General features: G+C 46.7%; 1 protein-coding gene across 2 annotated transcripts in view; it reads right to left on the bottom strand.

Annotated features, from left to right (window-relative positions):
- Positions 1-599: 599 nt before the first annotated feature.
- GFPT1 (glutamine--fructose-6-phosphate transaminase 1) overlaps positions 600-25,277 on the bottom strand; it is a 45,727-nt gene continuing 21,049 nt past the window's right edge. The window contains exons 9-19 of one of the 2 annotated variants that reach the window (XM_065651603.1): positions 22,064-22,169; positions 20,636-20,799; positions 19,941-20,036; positions 19,542-19,639; positions 18,263-18,383; positions 15,905-16,062; positions 14,059-14,173; positions 13,633-13,760; positions 12,524-12,691; positions 12,049-12,210; positions 600-926 (exon numbers count right to left, since the gene is read on the bottom strand). In XM_065651603.1, coding sequence (XP_065507675.1) covers positions 897-926; positions 12,049-12,210; positions 12,524-12,691; positions 13,633-13,760; positions 14,059-14,173; positions 15,905-16,062; positions 18,263-18,383; positions 19,542-19,639; positions 19,941-20,036; positions 20,636-20,799; positions 22,064-22,169 — 1,346 coding nt within the window. In that variant the 3' untranslated portion in view covers positions 600-896. Of the gene's footprint in view, positions 927-7,229; positions 11,433-12,048; positions 12,211-12,523; positions 12,692-13,632; positions 13,761-14,058; positions 14,174-15,904; positions 16,063-18,262; positions 18,384-19,541; positions 19,640-19,940; positions 20,037-20,635; positions 20,800-22,063; positions 22,170-25,277 lie in introns of those variants that run through there. The other variant, XM_065651602.1, reaches the window with a different exon arrangement.

Below are 25,277 nucleotides of genomic sequence, written 5' to 3'. Positions count from 1 at the left end.
CTGTCCTCAGCCCGTCTGTGCCCACGGTCGCTGTGAGCAACGTGCCACATGGGACCAAGAGGCATTTCTTGGCGTCCCCACCCCACAGTGTGAACACCAACCCACCCTTCCCCTGCCTCTTGTACTGTTTTTGTAGTTTTCTAATCTAATCATATGGAAGGTGGCGGTTTTTCTCCACTCCCAGGAGCTTGCCATAGGCATTTCAGCAGGTTGGGGGGGTTTTTGTGGTGGTTTTTTTTTTTGGCTAGCTGTTCTTGTTTGCATGGGTCTGGTGTGTTAAACACACAAAGTGAGATGCAGGGCTGTCCAGCCAGGGTTTTGTGACAAACACATCACAAGGACTAAAGGTCCAGCTGTCACGTGCTGTCTATGTAAGAAAACACATCCTCACCATGCAGGCCAGAAATTCAAGTCAAAGCAACACAGACATCAGCCATCAAAACCGTGACTGAACAGGGAAAGAAAAGGGAATGGGGGGAGTAATGAACTTGGCTTCGTTTCTTGGGCTGCAGAAGCCAAGACGGGAAGAAACCATTCAAGAAAAGACAAACTGGCATCTCCAAAGCAGAATGCTCTGCTTTAAAAATCAAGACGTCTTTGGTGGCTTTTATTGTTAAAAACCTAAAAACGAGGCAAGAACTGCAGTGCAAAATGCAACCAGCAAGTAATCTACGACTTCTCCGGGAAGGGGGGATTTTATGTCTTAGTGCAAACCGCTCAAATGTAGGGCTGCCAGCCTGTGCAGACAGGAGCGGAGCGGCGCTCATTGCGGGCAGGGAAGGTGGCAGCACGGGGACGTGGTTCTGGCTGCTGGCAGCTCACCCCCCTCGCTCCTGCTCCTTGAAGCTCTCGGATCGCAGCGCCAGAGGCGAGTTGCTCACGAAGCGGCGATGGCATCAGTCTCTGATGGCGGTGATGCGGTCCACCTGCAAAAAGCAGAGGCAGCCGTGAAGAGAACAGAGAACAGCCCGTGGAGCGGGGGGTGCAGCCCTGCGCCGACACCGGGAACGGGGGCTCCGCCAGGGCAGCCGGGGCTCAGCCCTGTCTGCCGCAGGAAAAGCAGCGTGGGGTTTGAAAAACCCTGGAGATAAGGGTATCTGCTTTCTGTGGTGTTAATTCTGGCCTTAGACAAAGGAGGACTTTGTGTCTGCCACATAACAATCCAGACTCGGCGGGATTACTCACTGTGAGTGAGATACTACAGGAAAGACTCGGCATGATGGGCCGGTTAATCCTTGCTCTCAAGGGGCCTGTGATGTAGTCTATCTCCGCTTCTCTTTCTTGCCTATTTGTGAGGTTAACGCCACCTCCTCTGCACCTTTGGGACCGCGGTGGGAGTTTGCAAATAGCTGTGCAGCCCTATGGGGGGAAGCCGGGTGTTTGTGAATCAGAGATTGTACTTTTGGGACACTGAGATACGGTCACTGTTGAAACACTGCAGGGCAGGCTGGAAATCGGGTCATTTGCTGCGAGTCCAGCACTGAAACGGGTCTGGTGTTTGTGAAACAACCTTGCACGGGGCGTCTGGCAAAGCGGCGGCTCTGAAGGTACCAAGAGTTGGGGGCAGGAACTCCCGGACTCATTCAGGGACTCATCCCTCACTTGGGGCTTTTCTACCTGTGTCCATCCTGGGAAGCAGCATCCACCCAGCCTACATGGTCTTAGGAGCAGCTGTAGTTCTTCCTCTATGTTTTTTTCCAGCCATAGAATAATGGCAGATATTTTCCTTTGGAATAGAACTTTATAGAGTGCTTTCCAAAGTCAATGAAACAAGCAGAAAATGCCAAAGACCACAGCATCCCCAGGCTGGTGAGCCCTTCTCCCAACTGAATGTTCCTACTGATGAGAAAAGTGTCTCTGAGCTGATGTTTCCATGGTGTTAAAGCCCAGGTCTCACTGCAGTTCTCTTTTTTCCTATGCTAATAGCAACCACCCACATCTACTGGAGCAGTTTTTCTCGGAGCTGTGACCAGTGCAGCTCCGGTTATCCACAGCCCTCTGGCTGCTGGCCTGCTACAAACCAGCTGGTCACACTAAATTCAAGACAGCTACAAATAAATGACTTGCTTTATTGCTTTTCCGTGTGGGCATTTGCCATGATGCCACTTAGACACATGGTAACATAGACGGGAGGGGTGAAGTGTTGAGATCCTGCACGCTTTCTAGAGAGGTGTGACGGATTGTGAGCTGCAACAGGTTTAGGAGCAGGTTTGAGCTCTCACTTTGTCTCGTCTGCTCCCCAAGGAGCCGCGGCTGCCTTTCAGTGACACCTCGCGCTGCACAAAGTGGCATGCAGGTGGCTTCAGCCCCTGCTGATCCAACCCCAACTCCTGCGTCCATACAGCCCCGCAGTAAAAATCCCTTCTGAGCAGCAGCTGCTCCACTCGCAGGCGGGTGCCTTTCTGCGTCAGCTCATGTCGGCGCTTGCCCCCTGCCTTACTTGGCTGGGGTCCTGCAGGACAGTCCTCAGGGCAATTAATTCCTCCCACATTTTAAGCCCTGTCGTGAGCCCTTCCTGAAGGCGCCTGCCAGTGATGCTCAGGGACACGAAATGGCTGTTCTGTAGACTCAGGTCAGACCTGTGGAGAGGAGGGGGATGAGAACTGCTGCTCTCCTCTAGCAACACAATCAGCGAGGGGTGTAACACACACCCGCACAGAAACCTGTGACTCCTCACAGTATGGTTCTGCGGGAGCGTTTCCTATACGTGTAACTCCCAGCTTTGTGCAACACTGAATTCCCCCCAGCGATGGCTGGAAGCACAGGCTTGATGTTGCGTTACCAGGAGGGTGACCCTCTGATCATCAACCTGTCTTGGCATGGGACGTGTGTCGTGAGTTTTCCCCAGGCGGACCAGTCGGGGCTGTTTGGATAGAAGAGAATTTTAATTTTCAGCAGTGTTTCTGGCTGGGCTTGGAAAAGTGTGTCTTCCTGATGATAGGAGATGCTGCAAAAAATGCGAGAAGGAATGTGAGTCCCTGCCACGGTCGAGAGCAGAGCTGTCCAGGCGGTGACCGCAGGGCCGTTCTGTCTGTTCTGGTGATGCTCTTGCGCTGGTCTCATGCTGCAGAGGAGGTTTTGCAGCCCAAGCTGTATTTTCCCAGCACGGGTGTGCCAGACGCTGAGAGGCCTGAAGAGCAGCTTTGATTATGAAACGAACTTCAGGCACATCACTGGGGTTTGCCAGCGCAACGTGAGTCATCCTGTGCAGGCAGGCAGTGTCTCACCCATTGTGGGGTGCTAGAAAGCACCCGCTTGTGAGCTTGAGGAAGGCTTGTTCAAGTGCCCACGGGCATCGGAGGGGAGGAGAGGCGGCATCTCTTTCCTGGCAATGACTTTGTGGTGCCACCGAAGCAGGGAGGCTGCTGGAGATGCCGTCAGCGTCCAAAGCCCTGCGGCGCTGGGGTGCAGAGATCTGTCGGGGCAGAGCGGGCACATCTGCTGCCAGCTCCTGCGCATCCCCCAGGCACGCACCCCCACCTAGTGCAGGATAAAAGGGCAGAGACGGAAATCATAGAATTGTTTCAGTTGGAAGAGACCCTCAGGATCATCGAGTCCAACCATAACCCAACTCTAGCACTAAACCTAAGAACCTCATCTAAACGCCTTTTAAACCCCTCCAGGGCTGAGAGGAGCAGAGAGGCTTTAGCTGCATCCCGTGCAGGTTTGCCGATTGCTCCCCTTAGCAGGAGCTGCAGTGTCACTTCAGTACAGCTGAGCTGTGGGATTTGCCTGTCCAGGGTGGTTTTTCTGCTGAAAAATGTCTCAGAATGAGCTGGCCGGGCCCGCCGTGCTGCCACCCATTCTGCACATGGTCCGAATGCGTCTCCTGATGCACGGGAGCCCGTGGGAGCCTAACTGGCTCGGAGCTCTGAGCTGCGGTGCGACTGTGAGCGTCTCCAGCGTGTCTGGGCTCACCACCGCTCTTCGGATCCTGTGTTAATGCTGCTGCTCGCTGTCCAGACACAGGCGAGCGGCTTGTTTGTTTAAACTTGTTTCCATAGGAATTTGTAAGGACCATGGGAACATATTTTATTTGACCTAAACAATAAAGAATGAGACTGAGGAGGGGGGAAGGAGTCCCGTCACGTCTGATTTGTGGGTCTGATTTTTCTCTTAGGCTGGGTAACCTCTTCAACACTGAATGGACCATCTTGGCAAGTCAGCTCACTTTTTTCTTCTTTGTTTTTTCAAATGCCTGCAATGTATTCCAACTGGTTGATAAATGCATGGAAACGGGTCAGGAATAGCCTCTTTTTAAGTACACAGGGCAGCTCTTAGGTCAGGCTTGCAGTAACTCAGAAACTCTGCTTTTATGCCTGAGCTGGAGCTGAAGAAGACGGATTGTCCAGGTGTGAGCGCGGGCTGTCCCTCTGGTGAACCATCTCACCGGCTCTGCAATCTCTCTGTGTTTGCCTGTGCCACTAAAGCAGTACCTAAGAATTTTCCTTCTTGCTGCTTTGGGAAAGGCCAGCGATGCTTTCCTGCCTGATCCGCAGAGCGACACGGGCTCCTGGGCTGCTGCGACTCCTCCGAAGGGCAGGTTGTGGTGGCCCCAGGGGCAGCGTGGGCAGAGATCGCACAGGGAGTTGTTGTAGCAGAGACGGGAGGTGGAGCCGAGCTCTTGCAGCGTGTTGCTTGTTGCATCTTCCAAGCTATAGGAGCTGGAAATGTGGCAAGACAGATGCTGGAAGAGCGGCCCAGCAAAGAGGGTGTGTGGGCAACGAGAAAGGCAACCACTCAACAGTGGAACTGGCCAAGATGCTCCACTGGGATGAATTGCTGTCTTCATACAGTCTTTTTTAATGTTTCCCAGGAAGGCCCATCAGCTGTCACTAAAGCCAGCACCCCTAAATCCTCCTCACTAATGCTCTGAAGGCCAAGGGTGCTGCTGCGGCACCGCGGGTGCTGCCGCTGAGACCAGCAGGAGCTCAGGACCCAGCAGCTCAGCGGGTCGGTGCAGCTGGGCAGCGCTGCCCTGAGCATTCCGGTCTCCGCACAAAGCGGGGGTGGGTCATTCCCTTTGTGTATCATCTCCACACCACCGCAAGGAGAGCGGCTGTCCGCTTTCTTGGCGGGGGGAAGAAATAGAAAAAGCTTTCACCGCTTTCTGAGGGGGTGCAAGGAGCGGTCGCTTTTCTCACAGCAGCCGATCGGGCCGATGTGTAAGAACGGCTCCACTGCTCCGGGTTTCTGTGCAATAGCAGCCTGGTAACTGGGAGTTAATTTACAGGCAAAACATCCCCTCTCTGTTTGTCTGGCAAAAACGTTGCAGTTCTCTTTCCAAACTTGTGTCCAAAAGGGGTCTGGAACAAGAAGTCCCTCTAGCATGCCCTATGGACTGTGCCTTCCCCATTGAGCATCTGACAGTGACCTGAGAAAGGACCTGTTTTGCAGGGACAGGTGGCATTTCTCTAATCCCAGGTGCCACATGGGTGCTTTCTGTGCAAGCGGCTGCTGTAAGGGGCTGCAGGTATGCCCTGCAGTGGTGAAAAAGAGTTCACCGGGGAAAACAGGCAAATACCGTGCTGGATAAACACTATTCCCAGAGTCCTGGCTGTGCACAGTGCTCTTGCAAGCACGGGTGAGTGCTGCTTCAGAGCAGAAAAGGCAAATATGGGTAAATTAAAGAACCTCGCATCAATGGGTACAGTCAGCAGCTTGAGGCTCAGCACTGAAGCTGCGCTGAAGGCTGACGTGCTGTGGAAGTGTCTAAAGGGTGAATGTCAGGAAGCCGGTTGCTCTCCACGGGCCTGGGAGTGCTTTGGAGCAGGGAATCTCCTGTAATTTATTCAACTCAAATGCCCTTCTGTAAATCTCAGCTTCCGGGAGCGTATTAATCTTCAAATGTCATATTGTATGAGACCAACTGTATGTGGGATTGAAGAGTTTCTGTGCAAAGGCCCTGCAGGTCCTTTGCCCCTTGTCTTAACTGCTTTTAGTTGCACCAGGATTTAAGGCAATGGCTTTCTTGCACCCAGAGCTCATATCCGACTTGCTAAGGACCCTGGATGTGTCCCTTCGCATTTGTCTTCTCACTGCTCTTTTTATTAGCTGAAGTTAAATGTGCCGTATAGCGTGTGTGCTTAGATGGCCCAGAGGGAGATGTGACCCCTGGCAGTGTCCCACAGTTACCCGTGAGGATACAGCTCCCCTGCTCTTCAGAGCATAGTCCTTGGAACGTATTAAAAGGGGTCCCCTGCCCCCTCCCGGTGACAGCCCCATGACGATGAGACTCTCCCCTCTCTGCTTCGCGGCCTGAGAAATGTCTGATCCTGCGCGGGACGCGAGACTGAGCGCTGCGCAGCCGGAGACCCCGCGGGAGGTTCCGCACGCAGCAGCTTCCCCAGCTGAGCTGCTGCCGTTTTCCCTGCTCCTGAGCAGATGTGAGCTGCAGCTGTGACAGGGAAAGCCTAAACCTTTGAGCTGGTTTGACCCATTTTTCTTTCTGACTCTAATACAAGCTAGAACTAATTTTGCAGATCAGCACACACAGAAGTGGACAGTCTTGCTCCCAACATCTGCATAGGTGCCAACTTTTATTGCAATACTAAGGACAAATGTGCATTGTTTCAAGGGAATAAGCCTTAAAAAAAGTGGCATTGTGACCTTTTAATACTTATACAGGAAAGGTATTTGCGAGAAGAGCAAGTCCAAACTGCTCATGTCATCTAGGAAATTCATTTGATGTCCTTCTCCTGGGGAGGTGAAAGTCCCTGAGGAAATGAATCCATGAATGGCTCAAACCGGAGGAGGGCTGGAATTTCAGACAGTCTTTTGTCATTGTGGGTTTCACTTACAAAGTTACCCAGGCATTTTTTAGACATGACCCTCTAAGCCCCCAGCTGTTCTCTTACAAGAATGTGCACTTAATTGTTCCGTCTCAGCATCTGTGTCTTAGTCCTGAGCTGCCAGGCTTGCAAAGCAGCCTGTCTGCACAGCACCCAGACAGGTTTCTTCCTTGAAAAAGAAACCATGAGGAATATTCACTAAGCGTGGGTCATGTTTGGGCTGTGCTGACTGTGATTTTGTCTCACTTGGTGATAGAAATGAGAATTCAGGTACAAAAGGTAACAGCGACTGTTCTGCCTTAGGGGGTATTTTATGGGCTTTCTTCTTGTTTAGTGGCAAAATCACAGTTAGGAAAGGGCAGCTGAAGTATATTCTATCTCAGACATGACAAAAAGCCTCCGGAGAGAGGTGAGTTAAGCCCCACGTTTTTCTGCTTTGTACACGCTACCCTTCAGTTTCACAGGGGTTACCTATTCCTAAATACATTTAACTAAAGACCAGTAATTCCATTTGTTTTACGTAGGGCACTTGATTTTATTCAAAGGGTGAGATACAAAAAAGTAAGCAAAAAGACAAAACCCAAATTATAAAACACTACAGACAAAAGTAAGACATCTTCTGCGTACAGCACACAACAGGAAACAAGATACAGACTGGTCCCCACAAACCAAGCCAGCTGGATATGTACAAGCAGAGGCAAATAGACCTAGAAGGGAAGGAAGGGTGGTATTTGCCACTTCAAATGTCTATTTACGTAAACTGAATTGAAGGCAAATAGTTTTCTTTCCTTTTATTCGAACCAAAGACTTTGTTTCTTCTTCCTGTTTCTGATGAGGAGGGACTCCATGCTTTGAGGCAAGTTTGGTACATTCACGTAGGATCTAAAATTCGCCACAGCTAAACACTGAACTCTCCCTGTGCTGCGCTGCCGCCAGGCTCCTGCTCGTGGTGTCAAACGCTGCTCGTGGCAGCTGGAGAGGAAAGCAGCCTTGTTTTGCACTAATGTGTTGGTCTTTCTTACACCTTTAGATGTTTCAATCTGCAGCTTAACCAAATCTAGTGCGTCTAGGCTAGGCTTAAGGCTCCTGAGTGTTGTGTCACATGCATGAGCTCCTTCCCACTTGGCTCGGGAATGGTCTGCGTGAACTTTTCAGCTCTTTCCGTACAAAGGGGTTGAGATTTCACAAACAGGCTGTCAAGGCAGCTTTCTGGCTAGAAAGGCGTCCCCGTGTTCCTGGTGCAGAACCACCTTTGGGTAAGACAGCGCCAAAAAGGAGATGGCGTTCACCAGGCCATTGTTGCGCCTGACGAGGACACAGCAACCCAAACGCTGGTTTGGGCTCTTGGTGAGAATATGGAGGCAGACGTGACTTACCGATGGGATTTGTTCAGGAGAGAACTGCCTGTGGCCTTCAGTAGAGCCCTATGGGAGGAAGCCCTTTCTGACAGAAGTAAATTCCATGTACAACTTCATTTCCCATTATAACCTTACTCGTGGTGTGGAATCAGTCTGAGATCTGTTGGGCAGAAACGTGCTGAGCCTGAAGTTCTCTGGCTTTTATCCCTAAGACCTATTGGCATGTGCTTCCCTTTAAGCCTCTGTAGACACAGATGAGGAAAACAGTCACTTAAATCAAAATAAATGCTGGCAGAAGCACGCAGTTATAGGCAGCTGCTATTCTAAATGGCAAAGGCCTTTATCTGTATTTACCTGTGGCTGAATTTTAGTGACAGGGCTACTGAATTTTTAAACACCTCAATTAAGAAGGAGGGATTTTTACTGGCTCAGTAAGCAAAACATTCATCTTGGAGAGCAGAAGACTGGCTGTTAATAAATATCACAAGACATTCTAAAGGTTTTCTAAGGAAAAGAGAAACATCATCTGTCCATCAAAATGCAACACATCTAGACAAAAATGAGGTAAGGAAAGCTAAGGAGAGTCCTTTATACATTCTCACTTCACACAGGCATGGCAATTAACGACGAGATGCTTAACGGATTCCCTACCATGCTCATCAGATAAATTCTTCATAGCAAGTGTGCTCCACAGCATTCTTTGATATTGAGCATTACAACATCCCTCAGCCCAGTTGTGAGCAGCTAAACCTCTGGTTTGGCAGGCAGAGCTTTAGACACGGCAGGCAGTTTGCTGGCAACTTGCAGAATGGGGGGTGAGCACTACCTCGGCTTCTGACAGTCAAGAATCTGCCATGAGTTTTAATGCCTTAAATTACAAAAAAATAAGGATTTGTCTATGACAGCATAAAACCAAATAGCTCAGCAATATCTCTACAGTTACACCCAACATGAGAGTGTGCGGCTTACATTTCTAACTCAGGCTCCTGTTCTTTGGTCCTCTTTGTATACAACTTTCATAAATATTTAACAGCCTGCATTATCGAAGTTTGGCTGAAGAACAACTTGTATTGTGACAGGGATGTCTCCCATCCTGCTTTAGGAGACTCGCTAAGCTAGCGGCCAATCACCTGTACAAGACCAGATAAAAGTAATGCTTGCTGCTTTTCTTCTGAGTGGAACAGGAGAAAAAGACCTTAAAATAATTCTCTCGCAGGGTTCTTTCACACGAGATCCCACGCTAACGAGAACGCAGGATGTGATCCTGCAAATCCTTGTGTCCATGTGCTGGAGGTGCAGGGGGAACCCTGCCCAGGTTCTGTTCCTCCACGTGAAAGGTTTGCACAGTTTCCCTTCTCTTAAGCAAGCTGAGAGGAGGAGGAACCTTCTTCAAATTGTCAGCACTGAACACGCGTCGTGTTTTCCTTAAGGACAAGTATTGCCTTCAAATGAAGCAGGGAAAGCTACTGGTCATGTTTAGGCAAAGACACAGAACTGTCAGGAGTCAGTGCCTCATAAGCAAATGCTGTACAAATAAAATGCAGTATTGGCTGCTTTGTTCTTAGGCACTGGCAGCACAGCATGTTCATAAATTAATGGTCTGAATGCAATGTATTAATAAACGTACACATATTGGTTTGGAGAAGCTGTTCCCAGGCACACAGCATTTCATTCTCATAATAAAAATAAGCTTTGAGCTGACACCGAGCTGAAGCTGAATAGTTACTGTGGTTTATATCAAATGGAATTGCTACAGAGTCTTTGGAACGCCCGGGGTCTGAGCAGCCTCAGGAGCCGCCGGGGCCACGGCTGCTCCGCAGAACTGGCCCCAAAGGGCAGGGGACAGGCCCCAGCGCCGCAGTTGTCAGCGCAGCTCTTAGGGGACAGCAAACGACCTGGAATGTTCACCAGCACCTGGCGAGCATTGCTTTATGCCTTGTAGCGGTTTTTTTATTTTTATGGTACATGTGTAAAGCTAATTCAAAACCCATCAGGCTGATAGGAAATTCACCTCTTTGCATTAGGAAATACATTGCTAACTGCCCTTTAATGACTTTGAAAAAGCCAGTGTTACATCTTGAGGGCATATTTTCTGTGTAATTTCTGATTCTCTGCAAGCTTGTTATAAAACTATTACCAATGTTTCTGTCATGTCTATCGAGCCTTTTTTATCCCCTCCGGTTTTAAACCAGCTGAATTTGACACAAGTCACATACGAACTGATCCTAAATCAAGCAGCACCTGCACTTTGAGCGAGGGACCCCGGCAACGCAGCCTCAGCGCGGCAGCGGTGCCGCCTCTGCCCAAGGGACACAAGGACGAACTTTCTGTGACACGTTCAGACCAGTAAGTGAAGCTGGTTCCTTAGGACGTGTTTATAGTGCGCCAGTGCTCGGTTCAAAGGGAAAAGATCCTCAACACAGGAAGACCTCGGCTTGTTTAAAAAACCTAAACAACAGCAACAAAGCAGGAGCACAAACTGAGCACTGCTGGTATTCCCCGCGATGCCGAGCCGGCGCTGTGGCCACGGCCGCTCCGAGAGGCGAGTTCCACTGGCGCCACGGGCACAACTACAGGTATACGCTGGGGTTACTCAGCGCGAGTAACCAACTCTACGAGATTGTCACTTGCTAGGTATTTGGCATAGATAAAATCCTTCTGAAGCAACATTATTTTGTTATCACGCTTACCACGTGCCTAAAATATAGCAGGTTGTGACCGGTCAGTTGAATTCCCTTTTGTACATGAGGCAGAAATTTACCCCAAATGCTTGTTTACAGTTTTGTTCACTGTTAAAATACCTGCACAAGCATGGCCAGTAACAGCTCTTGTTCCAGTTGTATATTCTGGTATCCTGCTTCACTGCCTGAGAGCATGACAGGTAATTCATTCAATGGTTTCTCATCAACAATTGGAATGAGCCACACTGGATAAGAAACAATGACATTATCTAAAAGTAAAGTGGAGGGCCCCTTACCTAGAAGACTCAGTAATCTTTACAGAAAACCACTTAACATCTTTTCATGGAAGCCTATTGTTCAAAAAAACCCAAAACTATTGACATAGCATGTAGAATCAATTTGACAATCACTAATGTAATGGAATTACGGTGATCTTATACAGAAACAATGATTTACCAAAATAAGATTTACCTAGGGGTCTTTAAAATCAAGTTATTTTGGTACCAAAAAAAGTCTTTCATTTAATTCCCCTTTGCCCCTATGATTCAGATGATCTTTCACTCTACAGTTACGGACTTGGCCAGATTTCTTGGAAAATCAACCTGCAGAGAGGGAGGAGAAAGAACATGCTTGTGAGTATTTATACACTTTGTGTATAACTTTGTAATGCGTGGAACGTTTGTTCTGCATTTAAATTGAAAACAACTGAATATATTTTCATGTTAATTTAGGATAATCGGTGTAGAAGAACAAGTCCATAAACCTCAATTGTTACGACTCCACTGTCAAGAACTAAAGAATAATTCCCTATATTCTGCACGGTTACAGTGCTCACGTGACACAAGGTCACTGTGATAAGAGGTCGAGGCCAGTGTCTGTACTAAGATCAAATACCGAACACAGACTGACTCTGTCAAACATCCTTCTGGGGATCGTTACCTTCCTTCCAGCTTCCTGCCAGCCCTCCAGAAGCTACACATTCGTCCCAGAAACAAGACACGTCCCAACTCAAGCTGCGCAAGACTCGGCCAGGTGTGCTATACTGCCTTCCAGTTTTGCTCACGAAAGCATCTGCTGGGTCTGCCATTGAACCTGATCCTTCCAGTAGCTCAAGCAATGATCCAGACAACCCCCAGACTTCCAGCATCACCCAACGCGGCTTTTCCAGATCCACAGACAGCAAATACGAGTGCAGAAGGGAAGGAACGTGGTACTCACATCGTATCCTCTGAGAACTGCGAGGTGGAAAGCCAGAAGCTGGAGGGGGATAACGCTCAGGATCCCCTGTAGACAGTCCACCGAATGGGGAACTTTGATTGTTCTTTTATTGTTCTTAATTGTCTCGATGTCTTCCTTATCACAAATCACGACAGGTCGCCCCTGCAACAAAGAGAAATGTTGACCAAAAACAGGTCTGGAAGGGTCTTGTCTCACTTCTGTTCAGAGCGCCAGTGGCAAGAACTTTTTACTTAGAAGAAAATGGCTTAGCATCCTGTAGCATATTTTAGGAGACAAACAAGCCACACTAGGTTTCTGCAATCTGTTGCAAAATTTGCACTTAAAATGCCCAGAACATCTACTAAATTCACATTTTAGCCAGTGGCACTAAAGCAAATAGTTTGGGTGCCCTGTAAACTGCTTTTATATTAAAAGCAACATTTCCGATGCACTGTAAATTTTTCCAGGTACTTACCTGCCGTGCAATGACCTGCTGGAGCGCATTCTGGCACTTGGCGTACGTGTGGTCTCTCATGATGATCATGATAACGGGCATGAGTTTGTCCACCAGCGCGAGAGGGCCATGCTTCAGCTCACCTGCCAGTATCCCTTCGGAGTGCATGTAGGTAATTTCTTTAATTTTCTGAATGGGGAAAAAGTCATTCATAAAGCTTTGGGCAAATTTTTTTTTTTTTTTTTAAAACATCTCTGTGGCTTCTTCCCTTTCTTTGTGTGTAAAAATATGTTCTGGCTCTCCTCAGATCCAACATGTAGCCAGGCCAGCCTGAAAACCTAGATTGAAGTAGTGCCCCTGGGCTGAGCTGCGTGCAGGCAGCACTGCGTGGATGCCAAAACAAAACCACCTCCTTCTTGTAGTCCTCAGATCTCCTTGGCTTTCACTATTCTTTGGATTTTAATTTTAAGCATTTTCCAAGTTGTGAGGGGCATTGTAGGACCTGTATCTTTCCCTGTGTGGGACATCGGTCTGTTTACAGCAAATTCTTAAAGCAGTGGTTTTTCTTTGAAGAAAACAGTATAAGACAAAACTTCTAACACTAAACCCACCCCAGGCCTTGTGATTTGCCACCAGCCCACACGTCTGTCATCGCAGTCTTGAACCGGGCAGGCAAACGCAAAGAGGATGCGTTTGCATGCCAGTGGGTGACAGCGTTTACAACAGGAATCTCCCAAAAGGTCAAAACCTGCAATATCCAGGTTTTACAAAGCAACACGCTCAGTTTTGGATGCTGAGCATTCCTGGAAATGCCACCCCAACAGTTCAAAGAGCTGGGGTTTTTTTTATGGTGCGCAGTCTGTCACAGCAAAGCATTCCCAGCAGGGTGCAGAAAACACACCCTTCCAGCCTCCCGCAGCCTGTGGCTGTGACATGAGCTGAAGATCTTTAAGTGGAAGTCTCAGCAGCGCTATGGTGAGTTTGAGCTGTTTGACCCCCTGTACCAGCCAACACGCCAGAGCTGTCGGCTGCTGTTAAAACAACTTGTAGCCACATGCTGTTTCCTGGGCAGAAACCTGCAGTCCTAGCTAAGTGTGTTTGAACCAGCTTGAAATAAAGAAAACTCTTACCAAAGCTCCCTCAAGACATGTGGCATAATGGTAGCCACGTCCCATGATGAGAACAGACTTCTGGTGGTACAGCTCTGTGGCCAGCTTCTGGATCTCATCATCCATACTCAGCACTTCTTTAATTAAGTCTGGAAGGAAAGAGAAGAGTTCCAGTTGTGTGTGTGCCTCTCAAACTATATGCTGTTTAGACTTCATACGCACAGATAGATGTGACTTGCATAAAAACTGGAGTCGGTATTTTTTAATAGTCCAGTTTAGTGGTGTGAAGACATTAGAGAGAACGTGGGTGCAGAAGCACTTGCTAATAGCCACACTGCACACATCTGATCCCCTCAGGCTGTCAAAAGCAGAGTTCAGGCACCGCTGAAGTTTGTCTCGCTATTGAGTTTCACTTGATAAGACACATCAGATGCAGCGGTTTCCCACCTGGCAGTCCCTTTAGGCCGCGCATGATTTCCTTCCGCCGCTCCTGCATAGAAATTCTATCATCGCACATCATCAGAGCAAACATCACCAGAGAGACAAACTGGCTGGTATAGGCCTAATAAGGGGAGAAGAGAGACAAAACCACGTCATTACAACAGTAACCAAACAGTTGTCACCTACTACGTAAAATCCTTAGACCAGCTGTTGACTTTATTCTTAACGCAGCACCAAACAGCAGCTTTAAATCCAATGAAGTAGCAAAGATGGATGAAATTCACAGGACAAATCTCATTTGAGCAAATCTCAAATGGAGGTGTGCGATGGCACGATCTCCTTATACTCCAAGGGATTAAGATACAACAAGCAAAATGGAATATTTCTAAGATTCCCTGGCAACTATTAAATCCTATTTTGTGACAAGACCCATTTTCTTCTTTACTGCAAGTAGACGCTGAAAACACTGAAGATGGACAGAGCCATTGACTGGAGATGTCCAGTGGGAACCCACCACTAACATCTGGCCATCACCACAGCACAGCGAGCTGAAATCGGTTTGGACCACGCTCAGGGAACACAAAGGCAGCTGAAAAGGTAAGGGATTAAGAACAGATTCTGAACTCTTCACCTTGGTAAACTCCATATTTGTCTAGAAGACCATAGTGACTCGTGTCACTGTCTCTGGAGAAAAATCATCTGCACAGGCAAGTGAAATTCATGCTCAAGTTAAGGCAATTCTATTTGCAAAAACATTTCAGGCACAGTATCAAGCAGCTATTGCAAAGTCTGGCCTCTGAAGTCCCTGTAAGACAAATGTTATGAAATGGTCTGTGGTGCCAGCCTGGGATTGAAGTTGCTTAGAAATAAGATTAAGGTTTGCAGTATTTCTGTCCCTTCCTAAACAATCATCAAGCAAACTTTCATTTTGCTACACTGGAGAAGATTTAAATAGCTCTGAAGGAATCTAGAAAAGCCTCAGTGATGCCGACTGGCAGAGCTTGATATGGAATGTGATCTACTTTGTTTGGGTGCAGCTGAAGGTTACCCAAGTAAAAAGCACCACGCAGTCACGCTAACGATGTTTGGGTTGTTTATAATATGTTCTCAAAATGAAATTCTGGACAATCTTAGGGCAGAAATTTTTCAAGTTCGTATTTCATATACACACAACTTTGGTAACTCCCCGCATCACCAGAGAGAAAATGCCATTTTCAGTTTTCTCCAAACAGTAATGCTAGCCTTGTGAAAACAACCCAGGGACAAACAACTCGCTCAAGAGTTTCTTGTAAGAGACTCATGAATTTTCCATGATCAAATTCCCCAATGAACTATTAAACTCAAATGTGGTTTTTGGCTGAATTTATGTAACAGATTGACATCATCTCACCTCTAAATATAACTAAATCAAAGCAGATTTTACCATGCAGAAGCACTTCATCAAAATGAAACGCAGGAAAGCAAGTTATTTTATACTGTATCACATGTAGCCAGATGCATCAACCACAGAATAATTCTGGTAGGAGGACACAAATACTGGTTTTCTATAAAAGACCGTTCCCCCATTTGCCGAAAGTTTAGTTTTACTATCACACTTTCTTTAGCAAAGCAGTGCCAGTAAGGGCAGTTACATGCTGTCAAACTTTCTATAATCTTGTATTCGAATTTCCTATTTCATCTTGAAAGAGTGTTGCTGGGTACATGGTCATTACCTACACAATCAATAGCAAAATCAATAGTAAAAAGGGAACGGAAAGCATTTAACAGAGGACGTGTGCTATAGCCAACAGCACCAGGGAGAGTTTCGGTAACAAAAATAATCATCAATGAGGACTAGAAACTTATGACTTACCTTAGTACTGGCAACCCCGATCTCCGGTCCTGCGTTGATATGGACTCCACAGTCTGTTTCTCGTGATATGGAGCTGCCGACTGTGTTAGTTATTCCTACGGTTAAGGCTCCTCTCTCTTTGCAGTACCGAAGACCCATCAAAGTATCCGCCGTCTCACCTGCAGAGACAGGGATGGAGAGCCCAGCGTTGTTACTGCTGTCAGTGCGGACAGAACAGCGCAGCAACTTCCCAAATATGATCCTAGAGCTTTGCACGTGTCTGCAAGTCAAAGGCGTTAGTTGCTATTTCAGCCCCAGCACACTGTGTTCTAATGCTAAAAAGAAATTCAGAAAACACAAAACCTAACAATAGTATTTGGTGCAAGGAAAAGTCAGTATTCTGCTATGGCTAAAAAAAAGAAGGGGGGGCGGAGTTCAAGTGTATCTTCTTTAACCAAAACAACTTTCTTCCTTTTCCTGGTTAATAAAAATTCACCTGGGGCAGGGTGGGGGGACAGCATGTGTTAGGGACAGCTGAAGTGCACGGTGGATGCAATGGCACCAGCTCCAGGGAGCCTTTTGAGCCCCCCACACCTCCCCTGCCAGTGAAACCCACGGAACTGTTTGCCGATGGTGCTCACCAACACCAGCAGAGCTTGCAAAATCTGCTATGAAAGAGGTTATGTCAAAATCTAATTATCCCTGCTCAAAGTTTGACCTCGTTTAACACGTTGATTCAAAAAGTCCAGATATAAAGAAGCAGAAAAAGATGATTTAAATGAACGTGATGGGAAACCTTGCACGGCTGACCCCAGCAGTGCTGGGTGAGCTGAGCTCCAGAGATGGGACTAGAAACAGAAGTTACTGTGTATTCCATTTAGTGTTACCCGTTTGCTTTTGTCCTAAAAGGACACAACCCCCTTCTTTTGAATGCTCCTGAACGTGTAAGGCGACAGTAGAGAACAAAAGCCCCAGGGCCGGGCCAGTTCATTTTGTCAGCACACCAACACATTACTGCTCTGCATCCAGCGCTACTTAAAGCAAGTCCCGTAGGGTGTAATCTAAAGCTACAAACACAGATTTACGGGTGAGAGGAACTGAGGTTATTTGAGCTCAATATTGGCTTTGTATTGAATCATAGAATAGAATCATAGAATCATTTTGGTTGGAAGAGACCCTCAGGATCATCGAGTCCAACCATAACTCAACTCTAACACTGCCCCATGTCCCTCAGAACCTCATCTAAATGCCTTTTAAACCCCTCCAGGGATGGTGACTCCACCACTGCCCCGGGCAGCCTGTTCCAATGCCTGACAGCCCTTTCCGTGAAGAATTCTTTCCTAATATCCGATCTAAACCTCCCCTGGTGCAACTTGAGGCCATTTCCTCTTGTCCTGTCACTTGCTACTTGGGAGAAGAGACCAACTCCCTCCATGCTCCAACCTCCTTTCAGGTAGTTGTAGACAGCGAGGTCTCTCTTTGCCCGATGACCAAGCTCAAGGTGCAGGAAAATCTTTGTTAGTTTGGCACATCCAACACTTGAGGGGACAGATGCACCCCCAGTGTGTCCTCAGCGTGTTCCCTGTCAGACCAGGACAGTTTCCAAGGGGATGGAGCAACATCTGCACGTGTATACCAGAAACCCAGGGAAAACCTGAACGTCTACATGAGCCCCGACAAAGAGAGGAAATTCTCAACTATTTGATATGGAGAAGAAAAAATTGCTACCAAAAGAGTATTTTACACCTATAGAGGAAAAAATAACTACTAGTTTTAGTATCAGACCTGAAGATCAGTTATGAAAATTTAAAATGGTAAATGCAGCTGAGAGGAAAAAAAAATGTAGTTTCGTATTGCCTTGTCCTCGTAAATATTTTGAGTGTGAGATACATAACTTTTTTTTTATGCTTCAGTATGTCTTTTATCTCATATTCCATTCCAAGGTTGTTGTATTTTTTGATACTTGTGATATTTTCATTTCTTCTATCCGATCCACCATGTAGATTAGTATTTGGGAGTGCTTTAAGTAGAGAACTAAAACTACTCAAAAGAAACTATCAAGCTGCCTTTACCCAGAGCTCAGTAGCATTTTTTTCATCTGTTGATTGATGGAATATTTCCTCACAGAGAAAGGAAACTAAACTACTGTTACCATATGTAAGACGCAGCTAAATCCTGCAGCAGCGCGCAGACGGATGGGAGGAGAACAGCTCTATTTTTTCCCCATCTCTAGCGTGTGTGTGCCAACTTCTCTCACGCGTACCACATGCGATCCAATGCTACGGGCAGGCGCAAACATTTGGCCCTGCTGCCTTTTCCCTCCCCAGCTCACATGGACAGGAAAGAGGGGAGCGAGTGGGTGGTAAAGCGAGACCATACCTGACTGGCTGATGAAAAAACAAACATCATCTCTGAAGACAGGGGTGTTTCTGTCCAAGAAGTCACTGGCTAGTTCAACCATGACAGGTAATTCAGTCAGTTCTTCCAGAACCTGACGGGTCTGGTAACAGGAGATGTTAGAAAGTTACATATTACATCGTATTTAAAAAAAAAAAAAAGTGTTTGGAGTAAAAAAAAAAGCCGCCTAGTTGCCACACACTGGAAAATATTACTATCAAAATACCATGTGAAAATTAACACTGGATTGTATTTTGATTACTCAGTTTACCCACACTCAAGTCACGCAACTGCCGCTGTGAAAAGCAACCCTGCTTCTGGCACCACAAAAAGCCTGTGAGGCCAACTCCTTCCTCACATGGAGACTCTTCTTAAATGTTAAGTCTCACTTATTATATAATATTACATATATATTAGGTAATACAGGCTGTCCTTCTATCAGACTATAACTTGTATTACTGAAGAACTCAGAAACCACCACCTGTACCCAAGCCAAGCCAGAAACTTGTTTTGGCCAGTCAATGGGTTACTGTTAACATTATCTTACAGTGCTAGCTGAGATGAACAAAAATTTTCTTTTCTGGTCCTTGTAAATCAGTGACTGTGGCTGTGTTTTGCAGCATTTCTGAGAGAGGCTACTGGATTCCTCTGGGAAGTCGCAGAGTACTTTTAATTGCAACATTATAGGCTGCCAAGCTACAATCTGAAAAGCCTTCATATGCGGCCATCGCGTTTTAACCAATGATTAGGTCAGGTCTTGACGAAACAAAATCCCACATTCGCTCCAGGCACAGCCAGTACTTCTGTGAGGTGCACAGAGAAACCTCTTCCCCGTCCTGACAGGCACAGGGATGTCTCTAAGCCGGTGCCAGCGCCGTCTGCGTAATTAACAAAGGAGGGAATCCTTTCTGCCTCACGGCAGCCCCTACCTTGCTGCAGCATTTGCATTCTGCTCTTGCATTCTCTTCCCCTGCCAAATGTCTTTAAGCACAGAGCAGGTTTTGTTTTTTAAAGCCTTCCATATCAAGGGAAGTCACAGGCAACATTTTCATAAGTATTCAGGTTCTTCAGCTTTTACTTCCTATTGCTGTTGGTGGTGAAAGTCTGGCGTACGCAGCTTTCAAAAGGGTCTCCATTCACCAGCACGCCCTTGCTCTATCTTAACCTTAAATCAATTCTTAACCTGCTTGACACAGGCAATACTGTGCTTGCTGTTCAATTCTAGCTACGGTTCGCACACAGATCAAGACGGACCACTTACCGCAACTCCAGCGTGATAACTTGTCCCACAAGCAATTAGGATTAAGCGACGACACCTCTGAATCTCCTTAATGTGATCCTTCAGCCCACCAAGATTTACTGTAAGTAAGATTCAGACAGAAAAATTAGGCTGAGGAGGCAGCAGAAATTCTCAGGCTTACGGGTGCTAACACACAGCACGTTACCATCTCCATCAGCCACTTTTCAAAAAACACATCACAAAAGTAATCTTGCCACCAGTGCATGTAATTCTGGAATTGCGCCCTGTGAGACGTGCACATCGCCTTACACCGGCATGTTTTGCTCTCCCATGTCATCACCTGCTTCCTCCTCTATAATTACTGTGAATAACTGTGAGATACTGAGCTGTCAAAAATCAAGGTGGTTTAATCTCAATTACCAGTGTAGTCATCGAAGTTGACCCTTCCTCTCATTGTATTAACGACAGATTCTGGCTGTTCAAAAATCTCCTTCTGCATAAATGAGCTGAAGTTACCTATAAAAGAAAGAAAGAGAGAAAACAAATGAGAACATTTAAAATTACCTCCTGGTAAGTTACATTTTTCCTGTGCACGCAGGGAAAAGATTGAACCAGAGTCACTAACAGGCCAGGTACCAGTTAGAGATTATGAAGCTGATACGTCTTTTTTCTGCCAAAACACCAGCTCATCAAGAGTGCTAGATTCAGGTTCCTAGAACGTGTCAGTGAAGGCTCAGATCTGGAATGACGAGCCTGCTGGGGATCAGCCTTGATAAAATGGATCCCTCCGAGCAGGACTCCAAACCCTCAGCCCCACAACTCTCCTCGTTACGGTGCCAGCAGCTGGAGGGCAAGTCCCATTAGATGTAAGGACAATTATTTTCACCCTGAGGGTAGTAAAGCACTGGAACGGGTGCTCAGCCAGGCTGTGGGATTTCTGTCCTTGGAGATACTCCAAGCTTGACTAAACAAGGCCCTTTACCACTCTGTTCTACTGGACCCTGCTTCTAACCCAGGGACTGGAGCAGACTACCTCCAAAGGTCTTCTTCATCCTGACTCTGTGACCCCAGGGAGGACCTGTGCATCTCCACAGGCGACATCCAAAAGATTTTACCCTTCATAATTTGCTGAAGTTCCATCTGCAGGGTTTGGACGGCGCGCCCGGGGTGGTCGCCTGCTGTGCGTTTAATCCGGTGGATGGAAAGACGGCCATCGACCACAGCTGCTACGTCATCATCTTCAAGGAAGATCACTCTGTTGGTATGCTCAATGACAGCACTACAAAAGAACACACCATTTGCCACAAGACATTATTCTTCACAGAAAGATGAGGGCTACAGCCCTATTTACAGTCCAACATACAGCTTTAGATTCAAGAAAGTTACTCATTTCAATGGAATTTCTTTTAAAAGAAGAGGAATACTGTAAAGTACATTTCCACACTGCCAATACACCTGGATTTTTTCCATCTACCTCATTATTAACTTCAGTGCCTGCTTTAAGAAAAAGCTATGAATTCCTCAGACAAAGCAGCATGTGCAGCAACGTGATCAAACCATTAGGAGCTAGAGAGCGGGAGTCAGGAGCACAGTAATTTGTCCAAGCACACAGGGCGCTCAACTACAGGTGCAGATTCCACTCCTGGTTTCTCCAGTGATGAGCCATTGTCCCTCCCCGCGTCTCATTTTCCCAGCTGTAAAAACGGGGACAGCTTGGCCACCTGGTAAAGTACTTTGAGATCTGCCTCGAAGCATTCCGAGGATTACATACTATCGAATACCTTCCCTGCCTGCAGTTTACTTGAGGAAGGTCAATATTGGAATTACCAGTGGGGTTTAAGATCTTTGACAAGGTTTTAGTTTGTACTCTCCCTTAGTTGAACAAGGCAATCTGTACTGAAATACATCAGCTCCTGATTTTAGTAGCTTTTGTTCTGACCTGGGGCAAGTCACTGAAAAGCTCTCTAAAATCAGAACACATCAGGTGTCCTAAGACTCTCCAAAATGCTCTGACCAGAAGTCAACCGCAGCAGTTTTTACATTTCTGGAAGAAGTACTCATTTCCCTCATGTAAAGAAAACCAAAAGCTCTGGGAAGGCTGCTGTCAAGTGAGTCTTTCCTCCCTTCACTGGGATTAAAATAAACCACCTTTGATGACAAAGGAATTGCATGTGTGCAGAGGTCCCTGGAGAATCAACACAATTCTCCTGATAATTAGTATCTGTCCTGTTAATTTAGGTGAGTACTCTCTCAGGTTTTCTGTCACTTACCTCTAGAGTCTTATCAACAGATGTGCTTCAAGAAGGGTAACACCACTATTCCAAAGTGAGCGTTCAGTTCTTTAACAGAAACTCTCATCTAATCCAACTCTATCTCTTTCAGCACCGCATGGGGTAACTAGTTAATGCTTGTAAAGTAACGGCCACTTATACATAACGTGCTATTATTCATAAAGAAACCACAACCTCCACATCTCTTGTTCAAGGCCTCAGCTTTAAGTGGCGTATTTTTATATACGCTAAAAGATACTTTAGAAATATTACCTAGCATCAGAAGCAAAGTAGTACTCCACAGCTTTCTCCTCAACAGGGAAAAGGCAGGTGGTGCTGTCAACACGAGACAGGTTGCAACTCCCCTTCTTGTCTTTACCTAAAAGACACGCGGGTCAGGTACAGCGCAGACCAACACACTTGGAACGCGGCTGCAGAGTCAGCCTCAAGCAGGAGCCCCAAGGCACCGTACCAACATGAAGCACTATTTTCATCACTGGGAGCACTCACAATAAATTTAACAGTGACAACACAGGAGGGCAGAATACAAGCACTCGTATTATTGCACCCTTTCTCAGTTTGCTTGCAAGGTTTTTATGTGCTTTTGACTTAAGTCTGCAAGTGTAATGTTAGTGCACCGTTTTAAGTTTAGAGGAAAATATCAGTAAGAATTCAAATGGAAGTTTATGTGTGGCTCTACTAGGAAAAGAGAATTCATGCTGCTATCTGAGCAGTCACGTTTACCGACGTTTTCCCAGTTGAATCTGCCCGGTTTACCATTTTAAGTTTCTCTTCTGCTCCTGTTTCACTCACTTTCCTGAGGCTTTGGGAATTCGAGCAGGATTGCTCTTTCTTTGTCAGTTATTCTCAGCACTGGGCGAAATTATGGAATCATAGAATAATTCTGGTTGGAAGAGACCCTTAAGATCATAGAGTCCAACCATAACCTAAATCTAGCACTAAACCATGTCCCCGAGAACCTCGTCTAAACCCCTCCAGGGATGGTGACTCCAGCACTGCGCTGGGCAGCCTGTTCCAATGCCCCACAGCCCTTTGGGGAAGAAATTGTTCCCCAGATCCAACCTCAACCTCCCCTGGCGCAACTTGAGGCCGTTTCCTCTGGTCCTGGCGCTTGTTCCTGGGGAGCAGAGCCCGACCCCCCCTGGCTCCAAGCTCCTTTCAGGCAGTTCAGAGGTCAGAAGGTCTCCCCTCAGCTCCTGTTCTCCAGCTGAACCCCCAGCTCCCTCAGCCGCTCCCATCACACTTGTGCTCCAGCCCCTTCCCCAGCTCCGTTCCCTTCTCTCAACTCGCTCCAGCACCTCAAGGGCTTTCATGAGGTGATCCCACCACCGCTCTGGCCACCATTTTGAGCCCTGAGGTTATTTTGGTGCTGCCATTTTGAGCCCTGAGCTGAGGGGCCCAGAACTGCCCCCAGGATTCGAGGTTTTTCCTCCCCAGAGCCCAGCACAGGACGGTCACTGCCCTGGGCCTGCTGGCCACACCAGTGCTGGTCCCAGCCAGGATGCTGGTGGCCTCTTGGCCACCTGGGCACACGTTGGCTCGTGTTCAGCCACTGTCACCAACACCTTCCAGAAATTTTTTCAGAGCTGCCACCTGTGCAACCACACTGTTCCACTGAGCACCGGCAGATGTAACTCCAACCTATTTTTGTCTGGCTGAGCTAATGTGTTCAGACACAGGTGAGGAAATCCATGATTAAGTGCTCAGTGTTGGTCCTGAACCACCAAACACAACCACCTCATTCTGATCCAAAAATTGTACAACTGGCAAACTGCTGTGAGTCTTACGCTATTGCCAGGGAAGTATCCATGAGTACTGAAGGACACAGGACTAAGAGTCTGAAAAACTTGTACTAAGCCTTTTAAAAAGTTCAGTATTTCACCAGGGATCCTTTCTGAAGTACTCTGGCAATTCCCAATATTCTCTAATCCTCCACCTCCTCTTTAACTGCAGAAAATACTTCTCAGTGGCATCGCTCATCAGGAATGCAGATGAGGACCAAAACACCTACTGCTCAAACAAAATTATTTGCAAGTGGTAATGGGTGGAGGTGGATTAATCAGCTTATCTGGCAAAATGTGACTATTGCTGAAGAATAACAACATCCTCTCTTATATATCTATTCCATAAACTGATGTCGTGTTTCACCTACTGGACACTGATCTGATTTGGTGATGTCAGTAGAGCTCACGATGTTTAAATTTGTACTTCTGTACATGAAAACGTGAAGATAAAATACTGCTTTCATGTTGATACTCAGTAAGAAGGTTCCACTCAGGCAACAGCTTAGAGCCCTCCGCTTTAGTGATTAAATCCATAAATGAGGAAAACAATTCCTTTGTTGTTGAGACAGGACAGACTGATTTCTTGTTGAGAAAGGACAGAGCAAAGGCTGTTCTCCAGCAGAAGCACCCGTACGTAATCAAAACATGCAAATTTTGTTTCTCAAAATACAACATTTCCCTGCATTGACTTTATTATGTTGCATTGCTTTCCTGTATTAGATTTCCTCCTGAGCTTGTAACTGGAACATGTTCTTGTGCACATACACATGCACTGTACGTGTATCTTACAGAGGAGTGATTGAAAAGGTACCGCGAGTATTGTCAGCCAATTATGGTTGTTATGTTACCTATGGATTTGTCCATACATTGTCCATTTGCCTATGGATAACCTGAACTGTTGCTCTACAGCACCCACCTCCCATTTACTAGAGTTTAGAAGCAACACAGAAGTAATCTTTTAACTTTTTCCCTTCTAAATCAAAGGGCGGAGACATCACGGAGAATTAACACAGGTATACGAAAAACGGGGTGGGGGACACATTTTGAGCATATTTTGATCCCATTTTGACAATCCTAAGAACATGGCAGCTCTGCAAAGGTCCTACAGCACAGCTGCTGCTTAACAGATTCTTCCGTGCTTACCTGAGCAGCATTAAAGTTTTGATTTCTGTAAGAAGAGTTGTCAGATGACAGCACTATACAACTAATGAAACAGTGATTAATAGTCTAAGATTCTCTAACCCATACATTTCATACGGTCCATTTTTCAGAAAAGCCTTAGTGCCACTGAAAACTGAAGGACTTTGGTTCTTAAAACCCCTGGGAATTAACCTGACTTCAGAATTTTACTCTAAACACTTCACATTAACTTAAGAGAGATCCGTTTGGTAAAAAGAAACAAAACATTGTTAATGTTTGGATTCAGGTAAACCAGCTCCTGGAGTCACAGAATGTCCTGAGTTGGAAGGACCCACATGGATCATGGAGTCCAACTCCTGCCCCTGCACAGGACAACCCCACAGTTCACACCGTGTGTCTGAGGATGCTGTGGGTTCATTTTAAGGTAATTTAGTGTTTCGTCCTGTAATCAGAGCTGCAGGGAGCACGCAGCACAACCTGCACTAAGTCATCAGTTTTGTGCACATGCCGAGCACGATGTCAGAATATTTGAAACGGGACAG

The sequence above is a fragment of the Caloenas nicobarica genome, chromosome 25 (assembly GCF_036013445.1).
Source record: "Caloenas nicobarica isolate bCalNic1 chromosome 25, bCalNic1.hap1, whole genome shotgun sequence".
In the NCBI taxonomy this organism is placed as follows: Eukaryota; Metazoa; Chordata; class Aves; order Columbiformes; family Columbidae; genus Caloenas; species Caloenas nicobarica.
The sequence above is the reverse complement of the archived record's forward strand: the minus strand, read 5'-3'. Positions and strand labels throughout refer to the sequence as shown.